The 20,729-nt window shown below is 43.9% G+C and overlaps 1 protein-coding gene across 10 annotated transcripts in view; it reads left to right on the plus strand.

Moving 5' to 3' along the window:
- synj1 (synaptojanin 1) overlaps positions 1-20,729 on the plus strand; it is a 147,701-nt gene that overhangs the window by 40,782 nt on the left and 86,190 nt on the right. For 9 of the 10 annotated variants that reach the window (XM_072513418.1, XM_072513423.1, XM_072513422.1 and 6 more), the window contains exons 3-5: positions 10,388-10,474; positions 15,774-16,041; positions 16,466-16,691. In XM_072513418.1, the coding sequence (XP_072369519.1) occupies positions 10,388-10,474; positions 15,774-16,041; positions 16,466-16,691 (581 nt within the window). Of the gene's footprint in view, positions 1-3,413; positions 3,475-10,387; positions 10,475-15,773; positions 16,042-16,465; positions 16,692-20,729 lie in introns of all 10 variants that reach the window. The other variant, XM_072513425.1, reaches the window with a different exon arrangement.

Consider the following 20,729-nt stretch of genomic DNA (forward strand, 5'->3'; position numbering starts at 1 on the left):
ATCACATTTGGAGTACTGTACTGTTTGCTTTATTTGAGGAAGGATGTAAATGCATTGGAAGCAGTTCAGAGAAGGTTTATCAGACTAATAGCTGGAATGGGCGGGTTGTCTTATGAGGAAAGGTTAGACAGGCACAGCCTGTATCTGCTGGAGTTTAGAAGTGGAAGAGGTGACTTGGTTGAAACATACAAGATCCTGAGGGGTCTTGACAGGATGGATGTGGAGAGAATGTTTTCTCTTGTGGGGGAATCACTTGAAAAATAAGGGGTCACCCATTTAAAACAGAAATGAGTTGAAATCTTTTCACTGAGGGCCGTGAGACTTCGGAACTCTCTTCTTGAAAAGGTGGTGGAAGCAAAGTCTTTGAATATTTTTAGACTTTAAGGCAGATCTAAATAGATTCTTGATGAATAGGAGGATGATAGGTTCGTGGAGACAGGTGGGATGTGGATTCGAGGTTACTATCCGGTCAGCCATGATCTTATTAAATGACAAGAGCAGGCTCGAGGGGCTGAATGGGCTGCTGCTCCTCGTTTCATATGTTCGTGTTTCAATTTTGGTTGTTATTTACATCTCATACTAAGGATTGATATATTTTTATATCAAGAATTTTATAAATGATAAGTCATTTATTTTTCTGTTGATTTTTAAAAATTGTTGTTCCTCTTTCTGGTTCTTCAGTGTCCTGGATCAACATTTACAAACTTAGCGACAAGTCACAAATTTCACAGAGGAAGAAAAGAAGGGGCACAAAAATTGGTGGGGAAAGCCAAGCAAGGTTACCAGAGTTCTTTTGAGCTGGGTTTTAAGAAGGTGTTTGAAGGTAGCAGAAGGCGAGAGTAAAGAATTGATTTAAGGAGCGAGTTTCATACAGTAGAGCTGGAATTCGGCTATTAGTCTGGATTGGTGGGTGTGGGATTATGTTGTATACCTGAGTCAGAGGATTAAAGACCTTGGGGAAGCCCAGAAGACTGGAAAATAATTTGGATCCAAGGTTTGCCAAGACCTTTATGGAGATTTGTTGATGAGGACAAGGATTTTAAATTTGATTTACTTGGGAAAAGGACACCAATGTTGGAGTTTAATAGGGATGAGGGTGCAGGTGGCTAGTCTGAGTTTATGCAGGCTGGAATGGGCAAGGAAATTGAGCTGAGGGATGAAAACGTATGGATAAAATGTTTGTGGCTGGAGTGAGATGGGAGAAAAAAAATAGTAAGATGGAGGCAGGCAGTCTCGGCGATGGGTAAGATAGTTCAGTTCAATCAATTGGTATCTCTTCCATAATTGATTTAAAAGCATTCATTCAAAATGGTCAGAAGCATATTAGATTGCATGTCTGTTAATTTAACATAAAACAGTCTCCCAACATTTGAGTGGTACAGCATGGAGCTACATAGACTAGAATGTCTCATTTAAATCACTTGCTAAGTAGCCATCCACAAGAGCAATTTGGGAGCATAGTGGTTAGCAATATGGCTTCAGGGTCCCAGGTTCGATTCCCGGCTTGGGTCACTGTCTCTGTGGAGTCTGCACATTCTCCCTGTGTCCGCGAGGGGTTTCCTCTGAGTGCTCCGGTTTCCTCCCATAATCACGAAAGACGTGCTATTAGGTAATTTGGACATCTCGAATTCTCCCTCTGTGTATCCGAACAGATGCCGGAATGTGGCGGCTAGGAGCTTTTCACAGTAACTTCATTGCAGTGTTAATGTAAGCCTACTTGTGACAATAAAGATTATTTTTTGAAAATGGTTTTAGTCCACTTGGGCCACAGATGAGAAACATCGGTTTTGTGATCGGCATGGTTTTTTGGACTGATGTTGAGGTACTGCTTTTGTTGCTGCTCTTCAACTAAAGCAATCTTTTGTTCCCTATTTAGCCTTTAGTCATTTGACCACATACACTACCTTTTTTGGGGGGCTGCAAGTCTTCACAAGATGATCAAACCACATCAATATCTTCAAATCTACCCAATTGCTAACATCTTTGTTTCAGATTTCCACTCCTTTCCAAAAGATGCGGAATCTTGCTGGGAACATCCACTGTATATGGTTGTCCATTGACACCTCATTGATGTAATTGTTGTTTAGGTTTGAACCTAGAGAGGAAGGGAGGAATTCTTCATCTCCTGTGGTGAGGTTGGAACTGTAGAGTTTGCCGCTGTGGAAGCAGGCGGAAAAACACACCAAATCCTCTGGTGGGAACTGCATTAATTATGCAACCGGATGTTTTGTGCCATATTCCGTGGCGGCCTGATGACATGTAGTCCGCCATTGTATAGGGGCGCCATATTGAAAAGGCAGCCAGAAGAAAGATGGACCTCCTGAATATGAAGGTGAATTCCTGGGAGCACTCTGGCAGGAAGATGGATCTCCAAGTACTCTGAAGCTGGAAGATTACTCCAACAGGACACCAAATCTGTAAGATTCACCTGTAGGTCCACCCCTCACCTGCTGCTTTTATGTTACGGGGCCCAGGATTGCTGGTGACCTCCGTCCTTAAATCTGTAGGCAGCCCCAGGCATTGTTCAGGTAAGTCGCGACATCTGTACATCCCATTAGCAGGATGCAAGTAAGTTTCACGCTAGTCTTCAACAGGTTCCCCAAATCGCTGTGGCGGGCACTAGCGGAAGATCTTGCGGGGAATTCACGCTGGTTTAAAAATGATTTTTGGGCCTCCCGTGCCTGCTGTTGAACTGCCAGTGGGGGCATGGGAGAATTCCACCAGAAGTGTCTTGCACTTTCCAGCAGAACTCATTGAACAGCAATTGTGCTGTGAGAACTGTTTTTTTTCTTCACTGGAGCCCAAGAGGACTGAGATAATTTTTCATGAGGAAAAGTAAAAGTGGCTTGCATGTCCCAAAATGCCCCTATTTGTGCCCTGCATGGTTGTTTATCATAATAATTGAAAATAGGACTTTCTGGTCTGTGTGGTTCTGTATTCCCACTCTGGGATTGTTTAAATTTTAAATCAACAGACTTGTAATTTTCATTATCGTGCTTCTGACTATTCTTTAAAAAATTTGAGTAGTTATTTCCAAATCAACTAGTATTGCTTGCACATTAAATGAGCTCTAAAGTACTTCCCCCATATACTCTTATCGTTATCCTTAAATTGGATATTTGACTACATTTCAAATCACTATTTTTAATTAATTGTTCAGGGCTTTAAGAAACCCTTATTGGTTTAAAATACTCACAATAAAAATAAAATCTCATGATATGACTATAGCAAAGCATTTTCCACATACCTAGGAATCAGCAATGCTTCTGCATTTCAATATCTACTTGTAGGTCGATGTGGTAACTTAGGATATCAAATCTAAAAGTTGGAAATTATTGTAAGCAGATTTGGATGGCAAATTATTATCTTAAAATTGAGTCTTTTAAATTGCAATTTGTATTTTGTTAATGTAGATGTTTTCATCCATCAACAATGACATTTTTCTCACAACTTGACCTGAAGGAGCATTTCAATGTAGGTGATTGTTAATCTCTTTTTTTTTTGTCAACATGGCACTAATTCTGAGTGAACTAGTTTTAAGTTGCTAAAGACTAAAGACTGATTAGTACAGATCACTGATAACGTCTGACAGTCTGACTTAAAAACAGATAATGCTGGAAGCACTCAGCAGGTCTGACAACATCTGCTGCAAGAGCAACCAACCACAGTCCTCCAATGTTAACTCTGTTTTTCTATCTCCACAGATGCTGCCATACCTGCTGAGTGTTTCCAGCATTTTCTGTTGTTTCAGATTTTCAGTATATTTTGTTTTTGATGGCAGTTTAACTTGTTCTGTATGTAAATCAAATAATACTAGCATCGATCATGTTTCCTGTGTTCATGGTTTGCTAACACGATGCAGTTGGAATGCACTATCTTGAGCAGGAGCAGATGAGCATAATTTAAGCATTTAATGTAAGATTTACTTCCCCTTTTTCTAAAAAAAATCCCTCCTCCCACTTCCATTTAGATTTTATTTCTGACCTTTCATCAATACTGTTGAGGGTTACCTGACGAACAGTTATTCTGCTACTTTGGGATATACCTGGGAGTACAAGGTTAAGGGAATCCTGATGGGTTTGAAGAACTAAATCTAAAGCAAAAATAATCTTGGTTTGTTAAAATAGTATGTATGCTGTTAGTTACTGAAGTAAATAAAGTAACATATTGTCATGAGAATATTTAAACTGTGGAATATTTTCTTTAATCCTGAAATAAATAATGCACACATGGTCCCTGTGAAGTAACTATTCAGTTTTACTTACACATGTTAGCATATTTCTGTACCTGAACATTCATTCTTGCATCTTTTGTACCCATGAAAGCTGATGCCTGATATTATGTAATCAATTTGTTTTCCCTGATGTATCATTATTTAAATTATACAAAATTTGAGAACAATATGTCCATTGTTTTTCATTACCTAAAAAATAAAGTGCTGTGAAATGAATATTCTACTGAAATAAAACAGATTATCTGTAGTTTCTGTTCCTGCAGTTATTTGCTTTCAACTTTCAGTCAGTGAATATTTGTTCAAGAGGAACAAGCATGCTAACGCAAGCTATTAAGTGACTAAAATTCAATCGTTTCATGTTCAGCCAAAGATAATTAACATTGTGAAGTCCAGATTCTATAACTATGCAGTCTGATCAGTGTGAACCACCCTGTTGGATGTTGGTTGAATTTTGCAACGCAGATTTTTAGAATGGCAACTGAAATCTGAGAGCTGGGAATCAATGCACCGAAGGCATACTGTAGATCGTTTCTACAGCCAAACATTTTTCATGAATCGGGGGGGAAAGTAAATGTGACTTGCATATCCCAAAATAATTTGTAGCTGATAGTGTCGTGACTATTGTAATATAGGAAATATGTCAGCCAGTTTGCATGTTTAGCAGGGGCTGTTTAGCACAGCTAAATCGCTGGCTTTGAAAGCAGACCAAGGCAGGCCAGCAACACGGTTCAATTCCCGTAACAGCCTCCCTGAACAGGCGCCGGAATGCGGCGACTAGGGGCGTTTCACAGTAACTTCATTTGTGACAATAAGCGATTTTCATTTCATTTCATTTCATGTATCAGTGTCCCACAAGCAGCAACAAAATAAATTATCAGACCTGTTTTTGGTCTTGTTTGAAGGATGTGTTTTGGCCAGGTAAACCAGGAGAATTTGCCTATTTGTCGAATAATGCTGTAGGAGTTTTAGATTCAGACATGGCCTGAGTTTAATGTCTTAATGGAAGGATGACACTTCTGATAGGTCATTATTGATGACCTAGATTAGGTGCCTACCTAAGCACCTCTGTGCAACTTGACCTATGTAGACATCTTCAGTGCCTTTGCACCATTTGCTACGACCATTTTAAATGTCTGTAACGTTTCTTTGACTGTATTGAAGCACCTTAAGCGTGCAACATGATGTATGAATATTATTGCACTTTGTATATTCATATGCTGCTGATGATCACCCTCTACATTACCTCACAAATCCCATGACTACCACTGTGATGTTTGACTGCCTTTTATAGATGATATAGAATCCTGGCCCTGAGTCACCGTCCGTGTGGAGTTTGCACATTCTCCCCGTGTCTGCGTGGGTTTCACCCGCACAACCCAAAGATGTGCATGTTAGGTGGATTGGCCACGCTAAATTGACCCTTAATTGGAGAAAAAAATAATTGGGTACTCTAAATTTATTTTTAAAAATATAGATGAAATAGAATTTCCTCCAGCTGAATATTACAAAGAATGTATTATTTTTGGCTCCATCATACACTTCACACTTTCCATGAACTCCACCCTTCCTAACAACTTGTTCAGATTGAACCAGACCGTCTGATACAATGGGATTTTATTTGGAGCAGAGCTGAGCTTCAAATCCCCATCATATCCATCATTTAGATTGCTTTCTTTCAACGCCACAATATATCCTACCTCACCCCAGCTACAACTGAAACCCTTAGCCATGCCTTTGCCCTTCTCAACTTGATTTTTTGTGCCATGTCTCATCCTCCATCCTGCACAAGTACCAATTGCTTAAGAACTAAGTCTCTTGTGTCTGGCCCTGTACTCTGTCTACATTTACATTTTGTATATATTTGCCCCCCTGGCAATGCATTAAATTGAAATTGAATTCTTTGATATGAAAGGATTTTCACAGTAACTTTTTTTAATAAATGTTTTTTATTGGATTTTTGAACCAGCATCTCTTTGTTGGGAGGGGATGGGACGGAGAGAACTGGGGAGGTACATATTCATTTGGGTGCCGGAGAAACAATTCCAGAGGGCAATATGCGAATGGATCTGGTGTTGGTGTTGTCACTTGCTTCTCCCGGACGGATTTCGCTGCCATTGTCGTCTCGCGTTCACCTCTGCTTCAGCCGTTCACCCTGTCTTTCACCCATATTTTTCTTGCTCTCTGTTCCTGTAGATGCCAAGTTTGTTGTTGTTTCCCGTGCCTTCCTTCCATCTATCATTCCCTTGCATCCCCCCACCTCTCTGGTTCCCCTCTGATGTTCCCTGTCTCCTCCCTCTTCCCTTCCCACCTTCCCCTCTCCTGTGGTTCGCCTTTCTTTTCTCTTAGGTTTAGCTGTTCTTCATGCCATGGGTACTTTCCCCTGATTCTTGGCTACCTGGCTATTCTTCTGCTTGTTCATTGGCCGCAAACAGGCCCCGGAACAATTGGGTGAATGGCTCCCACTTTCTGTGGAAGCCGTCGTCTGACGCTCGGATGGCGAATTTGATTTTCTCCATTTGGAGAGATTCTGAGAGGTCGGACAGCCAGTCTGCAGCTTTGGGTGGTGCTGCTGACCGCCAGCCGAACAGGATTCTACGGCGGGCGATCAGGGAGGCAAAGGCAAGTGTGTCCGCCGTCCTCACCAGGAATAGATCTGGTTGCTCTGATACCCCGAAGACCGCCACTTTCGGGCATGGCTCCACCCTCATCCCCACCGCTTTGGACATTGCCTTGAAGAAGGCTGTCCGGTACCCCGCAAGTCTGGGGCAAGACCAGAACATATGGGCATGGTTGGTCGTACCTCCTTGACACCGTTCACATCTATCCTGCCGTAGTTGGTTCCAGGACTGGAGGATGGCTATCACCACCGGGCTGCTGGAGGTTTTGGGTGGGGATGGAAGTGCCCGGAGGGAGGTCCCCTTGCAGGAGGTCTCTTCCGCGTGCACCCACTCGGCTTCTGGCTCCTTGATCCATCCCCTTATTCGCTCGGCTATCGCCGCCCAGTGGTAGAATTGTAGGTTTGGGAGGCCCTCCCCCCCCCCCCCCCCCCCCAATTTTGTTTTCTGTAGTACCTTCTTTGGGATCCTAGCATTTTTCTCTCTTCTTTCTTCTCTTTCCCCCCCCCCCCCCCCCCCCCCCCCCAAACAAACGCCATGATTAGTTTGTCTAGTGCTTTGAAAAAGGCCTTGCCGATGTAGATCAGGATAGATCTAAGTAGGAAGAGGTACATGGGCAGTACGTTCATTTTGATCGTCTGGACTCTCCCCGCAAGGGAGAGAGGGAGTGTGTTCCACCTTTGCAGGGCCCTTTTTACTTCCTCTGTCACACTGGTGAGGTTCCATTTATGGATCCCTTTCCAGTCATGGGCTATTTGGATCCCCGGGTAGCGGAATTTGTGTTGGGTTTGTTTAAGCGGCAGTCCCATTAGTGTTGTTACCCCCCCCCCCCCCCCAGTTGTGGGTGTACCGGGAAGATCTCACTTTTGCTCATGTTGAGTTTGTAGTCCGAGAAGGCGCCAAACTCCTTCAGGGGCGCGATGATTCCGTCCATTCTGCCTTGTGGGTCCAAGATGTAGAGGAGCAGGTCATTTGCATAGAGTGAGACTGTGCTCTCTGCCGCCCCTTTGGATCCCCCTCCAGCTTTTTGCTGCTCTGAGAGCAATTGCTAATGGCTCGATCGCTAGAGCGAACAACAGCTGGGACAGTGGGCATCCTTGTCTGATGCCCCTGTGCAGCTGGAAGAATTGGGAGTTGGTGTTGTTGGTCCGTACGCTCGCCATGGGAGCGTTGTATAGGAGTTTTACCCAGGAGGTGAACCCTGTTCCAAGCCTGAAACGCTCCAGTACCTCTTGAGGTATTTCCATTCGACTGTGTCGAAGAGCTTTTCTGCGTCTAGGGAGATGATCACCTCTGGTATTCTCTCCCCGGATGGGGTCATTATCACGTTCAGCAGGCGCCTGATGTTCGAGGTTAGCTGTCTACCTTTGACAAAGCCTGTCTGGTCCTGTGCGACCACCTCAGGTACGCAGTCTTCTAGCCTTTTGGATAGCATTTTGGTCAGTATTTTGACATCTGCGTTCAGCAGTGCGATGGGTCTGTATGACCCACATTCCGTTGGGTCTTTATCTTTCTTGGGTATCAGCGCGATTGAGGCCTGTGCTAGAGTAGGTGGCAGTGTGCCCCTAGCTAGCGAGTCTGTGAACAACTCCCGCAGGTGCGGGGCCAGTGCTGTCGCAAACTATTTGTAGAATTCCACCGGGAACCCGTCTGGTCCCTGCGTCTTCACCGCCTGCATGGAGCTAATGCTGTCCATGATCTCTCCCAGTGCTAGTGGTGTTTCCAGGCCCCATTTTCAGCCCTCCCCCGTGACTGGTGTGTCCAGTCCATCAAGGAACCGTTTCATCCTGGACTCCCACATTGGGGGCTCTGAGGTGTACAGCCTTGGTAGAAGGCCTTGACGGTTTTGTTGATCTTTTCTGATTCTGTTTCTAATGTGCCTCTGGTATCCTTGATTTGTGCAATTTCTCTGGTGGCTGCCTGCTTTCTCAGCTGGTGTGCCAACAGGTGGCTGCCTTTGTCTCCGTGTTCGTATAGGGTTCCATGTGCCTGGCGGAGTTGGTGCACTGCTTTCCTGGTGGAAAACAGATCAAAGTTCCTTTGTAGCTCTTCCTTTACCGCCAGGAGCTCTACGGTCGGGGCTCGGAGTATTTACGGTCTACCTCCAGTATGGAATCGGCCAGCTGCAGCCTACCTGTCCTTTTCTCCCTATCTCTTTGTGCTTTGAAAGCGATAATTTCCCCTCTTACAGTCTTTAGCGTTTCCCAGAACGTGGAGGGTGAGACCTCCCCGTTTTGGTTGTTCTCCGTGTACTCTGCTATAGCCTGCGATATCTTTTCGTTGAAGGCCTTTGTCAGCTAGTAGGGCAATGTCCAACCTCCATGTGGGGCATTGGGCCCTGCCCGTCTCCAGCCTCACGTCCAAGTAGTGTGGAGCGTGGTCGGATATCACAATTGCGGAGTATTCCACTTTGTCTATCCCCGGAAGCACTGTTTTCCCCAACACAAAGAAGTCAATTCTGGTGTATACGTTGTGTACTGGGGAGAAGAAGGAGAACTCCTCCCCTGGGTGGGTGAACCTCCAGGGGTCCACTGCTCCCATCTGTTCCATAAAGTGACCAAGTTCCCTTGCCATGCTTGAGGTTTTCCCCATTTTGGAGCTTGATCTGTCAGTCATTGGATCCTGTACAAAGTTGAAGTCTCCATTTTCACAGTAACTTCATTGTAATCTTTACATAAGCCTACTTGTGACTCTAATAAAGATTATTATTATTATTAGAGAGACGAGGGCAACAGCTGCATGGGAGCACCACCAACTGGGCGTTCCCATCCAAACCACATTGTTATTGAGTCAAAATCCTGGAACTTGTTCCCTAACAACACTGAGTGTACTTAACACCACATGGACTGCAGGGGTTCAAGAAGTCAGCCCATCACTACCTTGTCGAGGGCAATTGGTGGGTGTGTGTGTGTGTGGGGGGGGGGGATGTAATTATCATTTGCATCAAGACTATCTCAAATTTCAGGTATCTGTCTTGATTCAGTGAAAGCATGTAATCTCTGAGTCAGCCCCATTCTCATGATGTAGGTACGTAGCCTAGGCTGGAACATCCCTTGAGTAAATATTAAATAAAAAACTTTTTGTATCTCACCCCAACCTAAGTTCACAGCTGTCTCCAGGTTTGTAATTCTTCCTTACCCATTAATCCTCTTTGCAGCTCCCTTTTCTCTTGCCCCCTTTCCCCCCCCCCCCCTCTTTTTGCAGCTCCACTGTTGGTAGCTGACCCGACAGCTGTCGTCATCTTACTGTTGAACTCTATGCGTAATCATCCCATCTCCACCTCCTGAAATCTTTCCTCAACCAAAGCTTTTCATTTCCTTTCTAATTTGGATACCACGACTTGATGATCCATCCTTCATTTTTTTAATCCATGTTTATATTCTTTTATTCCTCTTTATATCAAGTAATTTGCAATATTATCTCCATTAAAGGGTGCTATTTACACACAAGTAATTTTTGCTTTTAAAGATAGCATAATCAATGCGTGAAAATTTGATGGTGGACAATTACCATTTCCTTATTGTTTTGTTTCATATAGCATCGGCCGAGAAAGAGGCCATCAAAAACATGTACACCAAGCTACTAGATGCATACGGTCTTTTGGGAGTTTTGAGGTTGAATCTTGGTAAGTAGTGAAGTAACTTGTGTATAGAGTTTTAGTTGTAACAAATTTCAATGTTATCTTTATTATTAAGGCAATTTATTGAAGCAACCTTTAAAAATATGAAAGTTGATGAAACATATTGTTTGTAGTACCTTTTATGTCTTTTTAAAAATTAAAACTTGCTTGCCGCTGTTCATTAATGTGTGACTGTCCTTAATCTGAGGATTTGGGCTATAGTAATCACATGCTAAGTTAAGAGTTTTATTTTACTGTCAGTGCTTAATGGCAACCTTCTGCAACCAGATTCCTGATTAACACCAATGGAGAAAATGCTCTTGGGAATGTCTAAGCAAAATTGAAGGATTTACAGCCTAGTCCTGTCCAAAAGAAATTATAAATCATTGCAATCTTTGTATTAATTGTTTCCCCATCTCCTCTGCTGAAGAGATTGGCCTCTTACTGTGATGTGATTTGCTTCCATCGGCATCAAGTCAATTATCTTGTTAAACTGACCATTCTTTATGTGTGAACTTAGATATTGACTGAACATTTGGCATTGAGTTGTCCCTGCAAGAATTGGTCTAAATTTACTAATCAATCAAAGCATAAGTCACTAATTAGCAATCGGGAACATTGGCCATGTTTTCCTCCGTGGGATGTGGGTGTCCGCATTTGTTGCCGGTCCCCAATTGCTTTTGAGATACTGCCTGATATCAGAATCCTGACTGTCAAAGTAAATCATCTTTCCCAGCTCAAGGAAAGCTTCCAAACAACAGGAGGACAAAGGAAGTGCTGATGTCAACGCCTGGGAGACCCTTGCTCACAAGGGACCTACTTGGGAGGGACCTCCTGATTGAAGGAACACAATTCTTCGACAGCAAGAGACCAGAAAAAAGAATCTGAGAAAGGAATACCAGGGATCCAGAGCAGTGTTTTTCAACTTTTTTTGCCCAGGACCCGTTTGTGTCGGCTGGCCTTCGTCACCCGCGGTGGCCGATCTTCGCCATCTGTGCCCTGCTGAGGGGCACACATGCTTAGGTTGGCTGGCATTCTGAACGTCTGTTGCAGCTGTTGGGCACTTATTCCTGCGATCGAGAAAGCCGCAACCAATGGTCCCGCGGCCTTCTCGCCACCCGCCTACGGGACGCGACCCTGAGTTTGAAAATGACTGATTTAGAGTCCAAGGACCGATTCCACCTCCCGGAAATACTACCAAGTGGGCGGTCGAAGATGCCACTCTAGAATTGGGCTCATCAGCTATGCAAGAACCTACAGACCCCATGTCCAGAGAGTTTCTTAGATGGACAATCATACTCATTAGTCAGTAATTGCCGAAGAGATCAGACTACCTTCTTGGACTACGCCGGTCCATCTGGGTTTCCGAGTGTTTTGCTAGACTGTGTCAAAGGGCAGTTTATTGATGTGCTGTAAGTCGGAGTTGCATGTATGGGATGGGAGCTTTCCTTCCCTCAAGGACAGATGAGGTTTTATGACAATCGTTGACAACTTCATGGCACTATTACTGAAACTAGATGTCAAATTCGTATTTTATTAATTGAATTTAAACTCCACCAGCCCCCATGGTGGGACCTGAACTTGTATCCACAGAGGGGAGACAGTGGTGTAGTGGTATTGTAACTGGACTGGTAAACGAGAGACCCAGAGTAATGCTCTGGGGACCCAGGTTCAAATCCCACCACTGCAGATGATTAAATTTGTATTCAGTAAAATTCTGGAAGTAAAGGTCTAATGACCATGAAACAATTGTTGTAAAAACCCATCTGCTACACTAATGTCTTTTGGGAAGGGAAATTTGTTGTCTACAGGTGACACTAGATCCACAGAAGTGGATGACTCTGAACTGCCCCACCCAAGGGCAATTCGGAATGGGCACTGCTGGCCAAGCAAGCAATGCCCACGTCCATGAACAAAAATAAATAAATCATAGAATCCTTACAGGACAGAGGAGGCCTTTTAGCCCATTCAGTCTGCACCGACTCTCTGAAAGAGCACCATACCTGGGCCCACGTAACCTCACCAAATCTTTGTACATTAAGGGGCAACCTAACCTGCATGTCTTTGGACTGTGGGAGGAAACTGTGTGGGAAACCCACACAGATACTGGGAGAATGTCCAAATTTCACACTGTCACCCAAGGTTGGAATTGAACCCGGCTCCTTGGCGTTGTGAGGCAGCAGCGCTGACCACTGGATTTACTGGGCCAGTGATAATACCACAATGCCACATCTTCCCCCCCCCTCAGCACAGAGGAGCCAAGGTCAATCATTGCATCTCCACTGCTTGTTGACATTGCTCTAAACAGTGCTTTCATAATTCAATGACTACCGTCCAGTGCCCCTGACTTCAGTCGTAATGAAGTGCTTCGAGAGGTTGCTCATGCAGCGCATCACCTCCATACTCCCAGAACGCCTCGATCCACTGCAATTCGCATACCGCTGCAACCGGTCCACATCAGACGCCATTTCCCTGGCCCTACACTCATCCCTAGAGCATCTCGAAAACAAGGACTCTTACATCAGACTCCTATTTATTGACTACAGCTCTGCCTTCAACACCATAATCCCAGCCAAGCTCATATCAAAGCTCCAAAACCTAGGACTTGGCTCCCCACTCTGCAACTGGATCCTCGATTTTCTGACCAACAGACCACAATCAGTAAGAATGAACAACAACACCTCCTCCACAATAGTCCTCAACACCGGGGCCCAGCAAGGCTGCGTACCTCGCCCCCTACTCTATTCCCTGGACACACACGACTGCGTGGCAAAATTTGGTTCCAACTCCATCTCCAAGTTTGCTGACGATACGACCATAGTGGGCCGGATCTCGAATAACGACGGGTCCGAATACAGGCGGGAGATAGAGAGCCTAGTTGAGTGGTGTACTGACAACAATCTCTCCCTCAATGCCAGCAAAACTAAAGAGCTGGTCATTGACTTCAGGAAGCAAAGTACTGTACACACCCCTGTCATCATCAACGGGGCCGAGGTGGAGATGGTTAGCAGTTTCAAATTCCTAGGGGTGCACATCTCTAAAAATCTGTCCTGGTCCACCCACGTCGACGCTACCGCCAAGAAAGCACAACAGCGCCTATACTTCCTCAGGAAACTAAGGAAATTCGGCATGTCCACATTAACCCTTACCACCTTTTACAGATGCACCATCGAAAGCATCCTATCGGGCTGCATCACAGCCTGGTATGGCAACTGCTCGGCCCAGGACCGCAAGAAACTTCAGAGAGTCGTGACCACTGCCCAGTCCATCACACGAACCTGCCTCCCATCCATTGACTCCATTTACACCTCCCGCTGCCTGGGGAAAGCGGGCAGCATAATCAAAGATCCCTCCCACCCGGCATACTCACTCTTCCAACTTCTTCCATCGGGCAGGAGATACAGAAGTCTGAGAACACGCACGAACAGACTCAAAAACAGCTTCCCCGCTGTTACCAGACTCCTAAATGACCATCTTATGGACTGACCTCATTAACACTACACCCTGTATGCTTCATCCGATGCCAGTGCTTATGTAGTTACATTGTATATGTTGTGTTACCCTATTATGTACTTTCTTTTATTCCCTTTTCTTCCCATGTACTTAATGATCTGTTGAGCTGCTCACAGAAAAATACTTTTCACTGTATCTTTGTACATGTGACAATAAACAAATCCAATCCAATAATTTGTCTGACTCCATTCACTACCAGTGTCATACCAATTGAGTCATCAAAAGAAGCCAGATTTTTAATTTATATTTTCGGAAGAGAACCCTTGTCGTACTTACAAAATGATTCCCTTCTCTGAGGCTCTGTCATAATTTTAACAAATTAAGCATCTGAAGGATGAATGCATTGTTTGGCCCTCCGCTGACTGTCGTGTTTATTCGCTGTGGCTAAACTGGATGCCAGGATTCCTTTAGCAAATGGGTATTGCGATGTTTTGGCTTTGAAGTATCTTAAAGTTCTTTGGAACAGTTATCTAATTAGTTTCACTCCCTTAATATTGCCCCTAGCTCTGCAAACTTTACTCTTCAGGGTTATCCAGTTCCCCTCTGAAAGCTACTATTGAATCATCATCCACCACTTTAAGGATCTGGAATGCGCTGCTGGAGTCGTCTTCATTTCACTAAATTTTTTTAACATGTAACTTTTTTAGCAGTGATCTTTTTGAAACAAAATGCACAGAGGTTCAGAATTGTGGTCCAAATTTTGTATAAATCAATGTAACATTCTAAGGAGACTTTTCCAGACCTCCATAAATCTACTCTAAAGCCATTCCTGGTCCTCCTATTCACATTAGGCTGCTAATTATTTAATCTATACTGGAAAGAATACTGACACTATTGAACTGCAAGAAACAATTCGAACTCCTATGTTCAGTCACTCGCATTATTCTTAGAGCCATTATAAAGAACAGTACAGCACAGAACAGGCCCTTCGGCCCTCTATGTTGTGCCGAGCATTGTCCGAAACCAAGATCAAGCTCTCCCACTCCCTGTCATTCTGGTGTGCTCCATGAGGCGACAATTGGCTCATAGAATCCATTATCTTCCTACACATTTTGTGTGAACTTTTGTGTTCATCACAGTGACCAACATCAGCCTTGGTGATTGGCATATTTCCAATTCAAGTACTCCGTATTACCAGTGAGTATCTCTCAGGTATGATAGAATAAAGTTTCTTCTACCTGCCTTGCAGCGCCAGGGTCCCGGGTTTGATTCCGACCTCGGGTCACTGGCTGTGTTGAGCTTGTACATTCTCTGCGCTTTTCCTCTGGGTGTTCCATCTCCTCCCACAGTCCAAAGATATACAGGTTAGTTGGATTGGCCATGCTAAATTGCCCCTTAGGGTGGTCTTTCAAAAGGTTGGTGCAGACTAGATGGGCCGAATGGCTTCCTGCCCTGTTGGGATTCTATGAACAGTGCACTTTAGTCTCCACGTCAAGAGTATCCCAGTCTCAAATTATATATCCTCTTTCCATAATGTCATGTCTGAAGGAGATGATCAAATAATATTTAGGGAAGTTTTAAAAAAAAATGATGTCAGCTTATAACCACTGGATTGAAATTTCCAAAATTTATTTCAAATAGATTCTCGCAAGGAAACCTCCCATTAAATGATTGAGAACCACATTAACCTACACCTGGGCCTATGTTTCAACACTCTGGACGCAGTTTGGAATTAGATCTTAAAACTGAAATGCATCTCTGACTAATTACACCATTTGCCATCCCCCAACAAATCTTTTAGGTGCAGCTAATTATTTTTGTCTGCCAATATGAGTGCATGTTTCTCTTGCAGGTGACAACATGTTGCATTACCTTGTGCTAGTAACTGGCTGTATGTCAGTGGGAAAGATACAAGATTCTGAAGTCTTCAGAGTCACTTCTACTGAATTTATTTCTCTTCAAAATGAGCCTTCAGATGAGGAACGTATTTCTGAAGTACGGAAGGTGTTGAATTCTGGGAGCTTCTATTTTGCTTGGTCTTCCAGTGGTGTCAGTCTAGACTTGAGCCTGAATGCCCATCGTAGAATGCAAGATCATACAACGGACAATCGTTTTTTTTGGTGAGTTGAAGGTTGTACGAATGTCTAGAATTGAAGCCGTATAGCATTATGTTGAAGATTGGTCTATAATATTGGATTCAATATTCTTTATTTAAAAGTATAGAAATCACAAAACACTTTGTATGCCATAGTAGACTTATATTAATATGCCATAGTAGACTTATATTAATATGAATGTTAATTTTACTAATTCAGTTGTCAACTGTTTTAAACCTATAATTTCCAATTATGCATTTAATGGGAAATTTTGGTGATGTGAATCTAATTCTTCTGACTAGAGACCTGTGAAACTAATTTATTTCTGAGAAGCAAAGTGCATTGTATTAGTTTTCTAGTGTTTGAAAATAGCTTTGTGGTGTTATGTTTTACATAGAAATATGACTGCTGACAAAGACTTCCTGTTCGTAACTTGTGTCCCCTATAGGAACCAGTCACTACACTTACACCTGAAGCATTATGATGTGAATTGTGATGACTGGACATTGAGACTCATGTGTGGAGGAGTGGAGATCAGGACCATCTATGCTGCGCACAAACAAGCAAAAGCTTGCTTGATTTCGCGCCTCAGCTGTGAAAGAGCAGGGACCAGATTCAATGTGCGAGGAACAAACGATGATGGCCAAGTAGCGAACTTTGTTGAAACGGAACAGGTACAATGTCTTTGAGCCAATCCCATCTTTTAACTAACCTAATTTGATGCTTATTGTCACTAACTCGTATAATACACAGCAACCAAGTTGCAGCAAATATTTTAATATTGTTCAGTCATAATCTAATGCTTTTTTGATTTTTGGGCTATTATCTCTGCTGAGTGAAAACCTTACAACTAATCAACTCTATGATCAGCATTGGCAGGTCTGTGTACCTTGGAGATCAAATCAGCTACCTACGTCTAACCAACAATGGACTCCCACAAAGATCAGTCCGACCACCAGCCCTCTTCAATATATGTACAAGTGACCTCCCTCCAAAAAGTCATGGCTCTTCTGCTTATGGCTTGACCTTGGCTTTCCAGACTAAAGAACTTCAGGGCATTGAGAAAACACTCGCTGCAGATTCATGTTCTCCGGAGGCTTAATTCAGAAAATGGAGACTTCGACCAAACACTGCCAAGACTTTTGTTTCAGCCTTCCACTTGAACAATCTTGGAAGAACTTCATGTTCAGTTCTGTGACCATACACTCGCCCATGACCAAATGTCAAAATGCCTTGGCATCAATCTTTGCTTGTATATTGACCTACCAGCAACACCTCCAGAACAGTGGAACCAAGGTCAAGATGAGAGTGAATGTCGTATGGAAACTGGTGGGTAATATCTGGGGTAGTAGAGCCAACACACCAAGCACTGCTTCACTCTCCATGGTCTACCTAACAACAGAGTACTGCTGCTCAACCTGATTCAGGAACCGCCACATAAACATGTTAGATGTCTATTTCCAGGAACCCCAAAGGACTATTTCTGGAATGCTGAGACCAACCGAACTGCAGTTACTTCCTGTTCCCGGTTCACATTGAGCCTACAGATGTCCATAGGGAAAACGCCCGGCTCAAAGGATATCAATAGCTGACCGCTAACGAAGCTATCCCATTGGCACAGGCTCTCAAAACAAAAGCCCCACACTTGTCTGAAATCCTATAGTCCACACCCCACACTGCAAATTAACGACGGCCCCATCTCTGGATGGTGCATCTGCTGGTTGATGCAAATATCACCAATGCAACCTGATAACTAATCTGAGAAGAGAAGCCCCAAGTTTCAACCTTCCATGGAAAATCTGGACAGCCCTCAACCACTGCCACGACAGCGAGATAAGGTGTGACCACTTGGTCCAGAAATGGAGCATGAAGAGCAGCTTGAATTGTGTTGGCCATCAAAGTCAGGCCATTGCCCACGTACTAAGCTTCTGCCCTGATAAATCCATTCCTGGTGGCATCACAATAATTCCTACTGTGTCAGCTGGAGCCATTGAATGGATTGTTAAACTTGATTTTAGTGCTGTTCTCCCTCGTTATCATTTACCCCGTTTAACTTTATGGTGTCATCTCTTTTCTTCCTGGTGTTCATATTGTCTGAAAGGGACCCTTGAGCTTGTTAATTTTCTCCCACACCATGAATTCCCTCCTGGTTTTTCCTTGTATTGCAAATAGATTTAAGGCCAGAATATTCCACTGGACGAGCAGGTGTGTGGTAGACCTGAAGGATTGTGAAATGTGCTGTGAAGGTGTCAGAAGGGCAGCTCAATGTCATTGTGTTGCCTCATGATATTTCGGTTGGTGGGTGCATGCTGAGAGTTATGGGCCAATTAAGCCCACTTAAAGAACAATTTGACAGTGATTTTTGAGTTGTCCATGTGCTTTTCCACTTGGCCCATAGGCCATGCGGTTTCACGTTTTTCAATCATTCTACATCCAGGGTGGGACAAAACAAAGAACAAAATAACAAAGAAAATTACAGCACAGGAACAGGCCCTTCGGCCCTCCTAGCCTGTGCTGATCCAGATCCTTTATCTAAACCTGTCGCCTATTTTCCAAGGATCTACTTCCCTCTGTTCCCCGCCCGCTCATATATCTGTCAAGATGTATCTTAAATGATGCTATCGTGCCCGCCTCTACCACCTCCGCTGGCAAAGCGTTCCAGGCACCCTCTGCGTAGAAAACTTTCTACGCACATCTCCCTTAAATTTTCTCCCCCTCACCTTGAAATCGTGACCCCTTGTAATTGACACCCCCACTCTTGAAAAAAGCTTGTTGCTATCCACCCTGTCCATACCCCTCATAATTTTGTAGACCTCAATCAGGTCCCCCCTCGACATCCGTTTTTCCAACGAAAACAATCCTAGTCTACTCCACCTTTCTTCATAGCTAACATCCTCCATACCCGGCAACATCCTGGTGAACCTCCTCTGCACCCTCTCTAAAGCATCCACATCCTTCTGGTAATGTAGCGACCAGAACTGCATGCAGTATTCCATATGTGGCCTAACCAAAGTCCTATACAACTGTAACATGACCTGCCGACTCTTGTACTCAATACCCCGTCCGATGAAGGCAAGCATGCTGTATGCCTTCTTGACCACTCTATCGATCTGCATTGTCACCTTCAGGGTACAATGGACCTGAACTCCCAGATCTCTCTGTACATCAATTTTCTCCAGGACTCTTCCATTGACCGTATAGTCCGCTCTTGAATTGGATCTTCCAAAATGCATTACCTCGCATTTGCCTGGATTGAACTCCATCTGCCATTTCTCTGCCCAACTCTCCAATCTTATCTATATTTTGCTGCATTCTCTGACAGTCCCCCTCGCTATCTGCAACTCCACCAATCTTAGTATCATCTGCAAACTTGCTAATCAGACCACCTATACCTTCTTCCAGATCATTTATGTATATCACAAACAACAGTGGTCCGAGCACAGATCCCTGTGGAACACCACTAGTCACCTTTTTCCATTTTGAGACACTCCCTTCCACCACTACTCTCTGTCTCCTGTTGCCCAGCCAGTTCTTTATCCATCTAGCTAGTACACCCTGAACCCCATACGACTTCACTTTTTCCATCAACCTGCCATGGGAAACTTTATCAAACGCCATACTGAAGTCCATGTATATGACATCTACAGCCCTTCCCTCATCAATTAACTTCGTCACTTCCTCAAAGAATTCTATTAGGTTTGTAAGACGTGACCTTCCCTGCACACAACCATGCTGCCTAACACTGATAAGTCTATTTTCTTCCAAATGTGAACAAATCCTATCCCTCAGTATCTTCTCCAACAGTTTGCCTACCACTGACGTCAAGCTCACAGGTCTATAATTCCCTGGATTATCCCTGCTACCCTTCTTAAGCAAACAGTCCTCCGGGACCACACCCGTGCTCAAGGATGCTGCAAAGATATCTGTTAAGGCCCCAGCTATTTTGTCCCTCTCTTCCCTCAGTAACCTGGGCTAGATCCCATCTGGACCTGGGGACTTGTCCACCTTAATGCCTTTTAGAATACCCAAAACTTCCTCCTTCCTTATGCCGACTTGACCTAGAGTATTTAAACATCCATCCCTATCCTCAACATCCGTCATGTCCCTCTCCTTGGTGAATACCGATGCAAAGTACTCATTAAGAATCTCACCCATTTCCTCTGACACCACGCATAAATTCCCTTTTTTGTCTTTGAATGGGCCAATCCTTTCTCTAGTTACCCTCTTGCTCCTTATATACGAATAAAAGGCTTTGGGATTTTCCTTAACCCTATTAGCCAAAGATATTTCATGACCCCTTTTAGCCCTCTTTATTGCACGTTTGAGATTTGTCCTACGATATTCCTCCAAAGCTTCATCAGTTTTAAGTCGCCTAGATCTTATGTATGCTTCCGTTTTCATCTTAGCTAGTCTCACAATTCCACCCGTCATCCATGGTTCCCTAATCTTGCCATTTCTATCTCATTTTCACAGGGACATGTATGTCCTGCACTCTAATCAACCTTTCCTTAAAAGACTCTCACATTTCAAATGTGGATTTACCCGTAAACAGCTGCTCCCAATCCGCATTCCCTGGCTCCTGCCGAATTTTGTTATACTTGGCCATTCCCCAATTTAGCACTCTTCCTTTAGGACCACTCTCGTCTTCGTCCATGAGTATTCTAAAACTTACGGAATTGTGATCGCAATTCCCAAAGTAATCACCGACTGAA

The sequence above is a fragment of the Scyliorhinus torazame genome, chromosome 8 (genome assembly GCF_047496885.1).
Source record: "Scyliorhinus torazame isolate Kashiwa2021f chromosome 8, sScyTor2.1, whole genome shotgun sequence".
Taxonomy (NCBI): domain Eukaryota; kingdom Metazoa; phylum Chordata; class Chondrichthyes; order Carcharhiniformes; family Scyliorhinidae; genus Scyliorhinus; species Scyliorhinus torazame.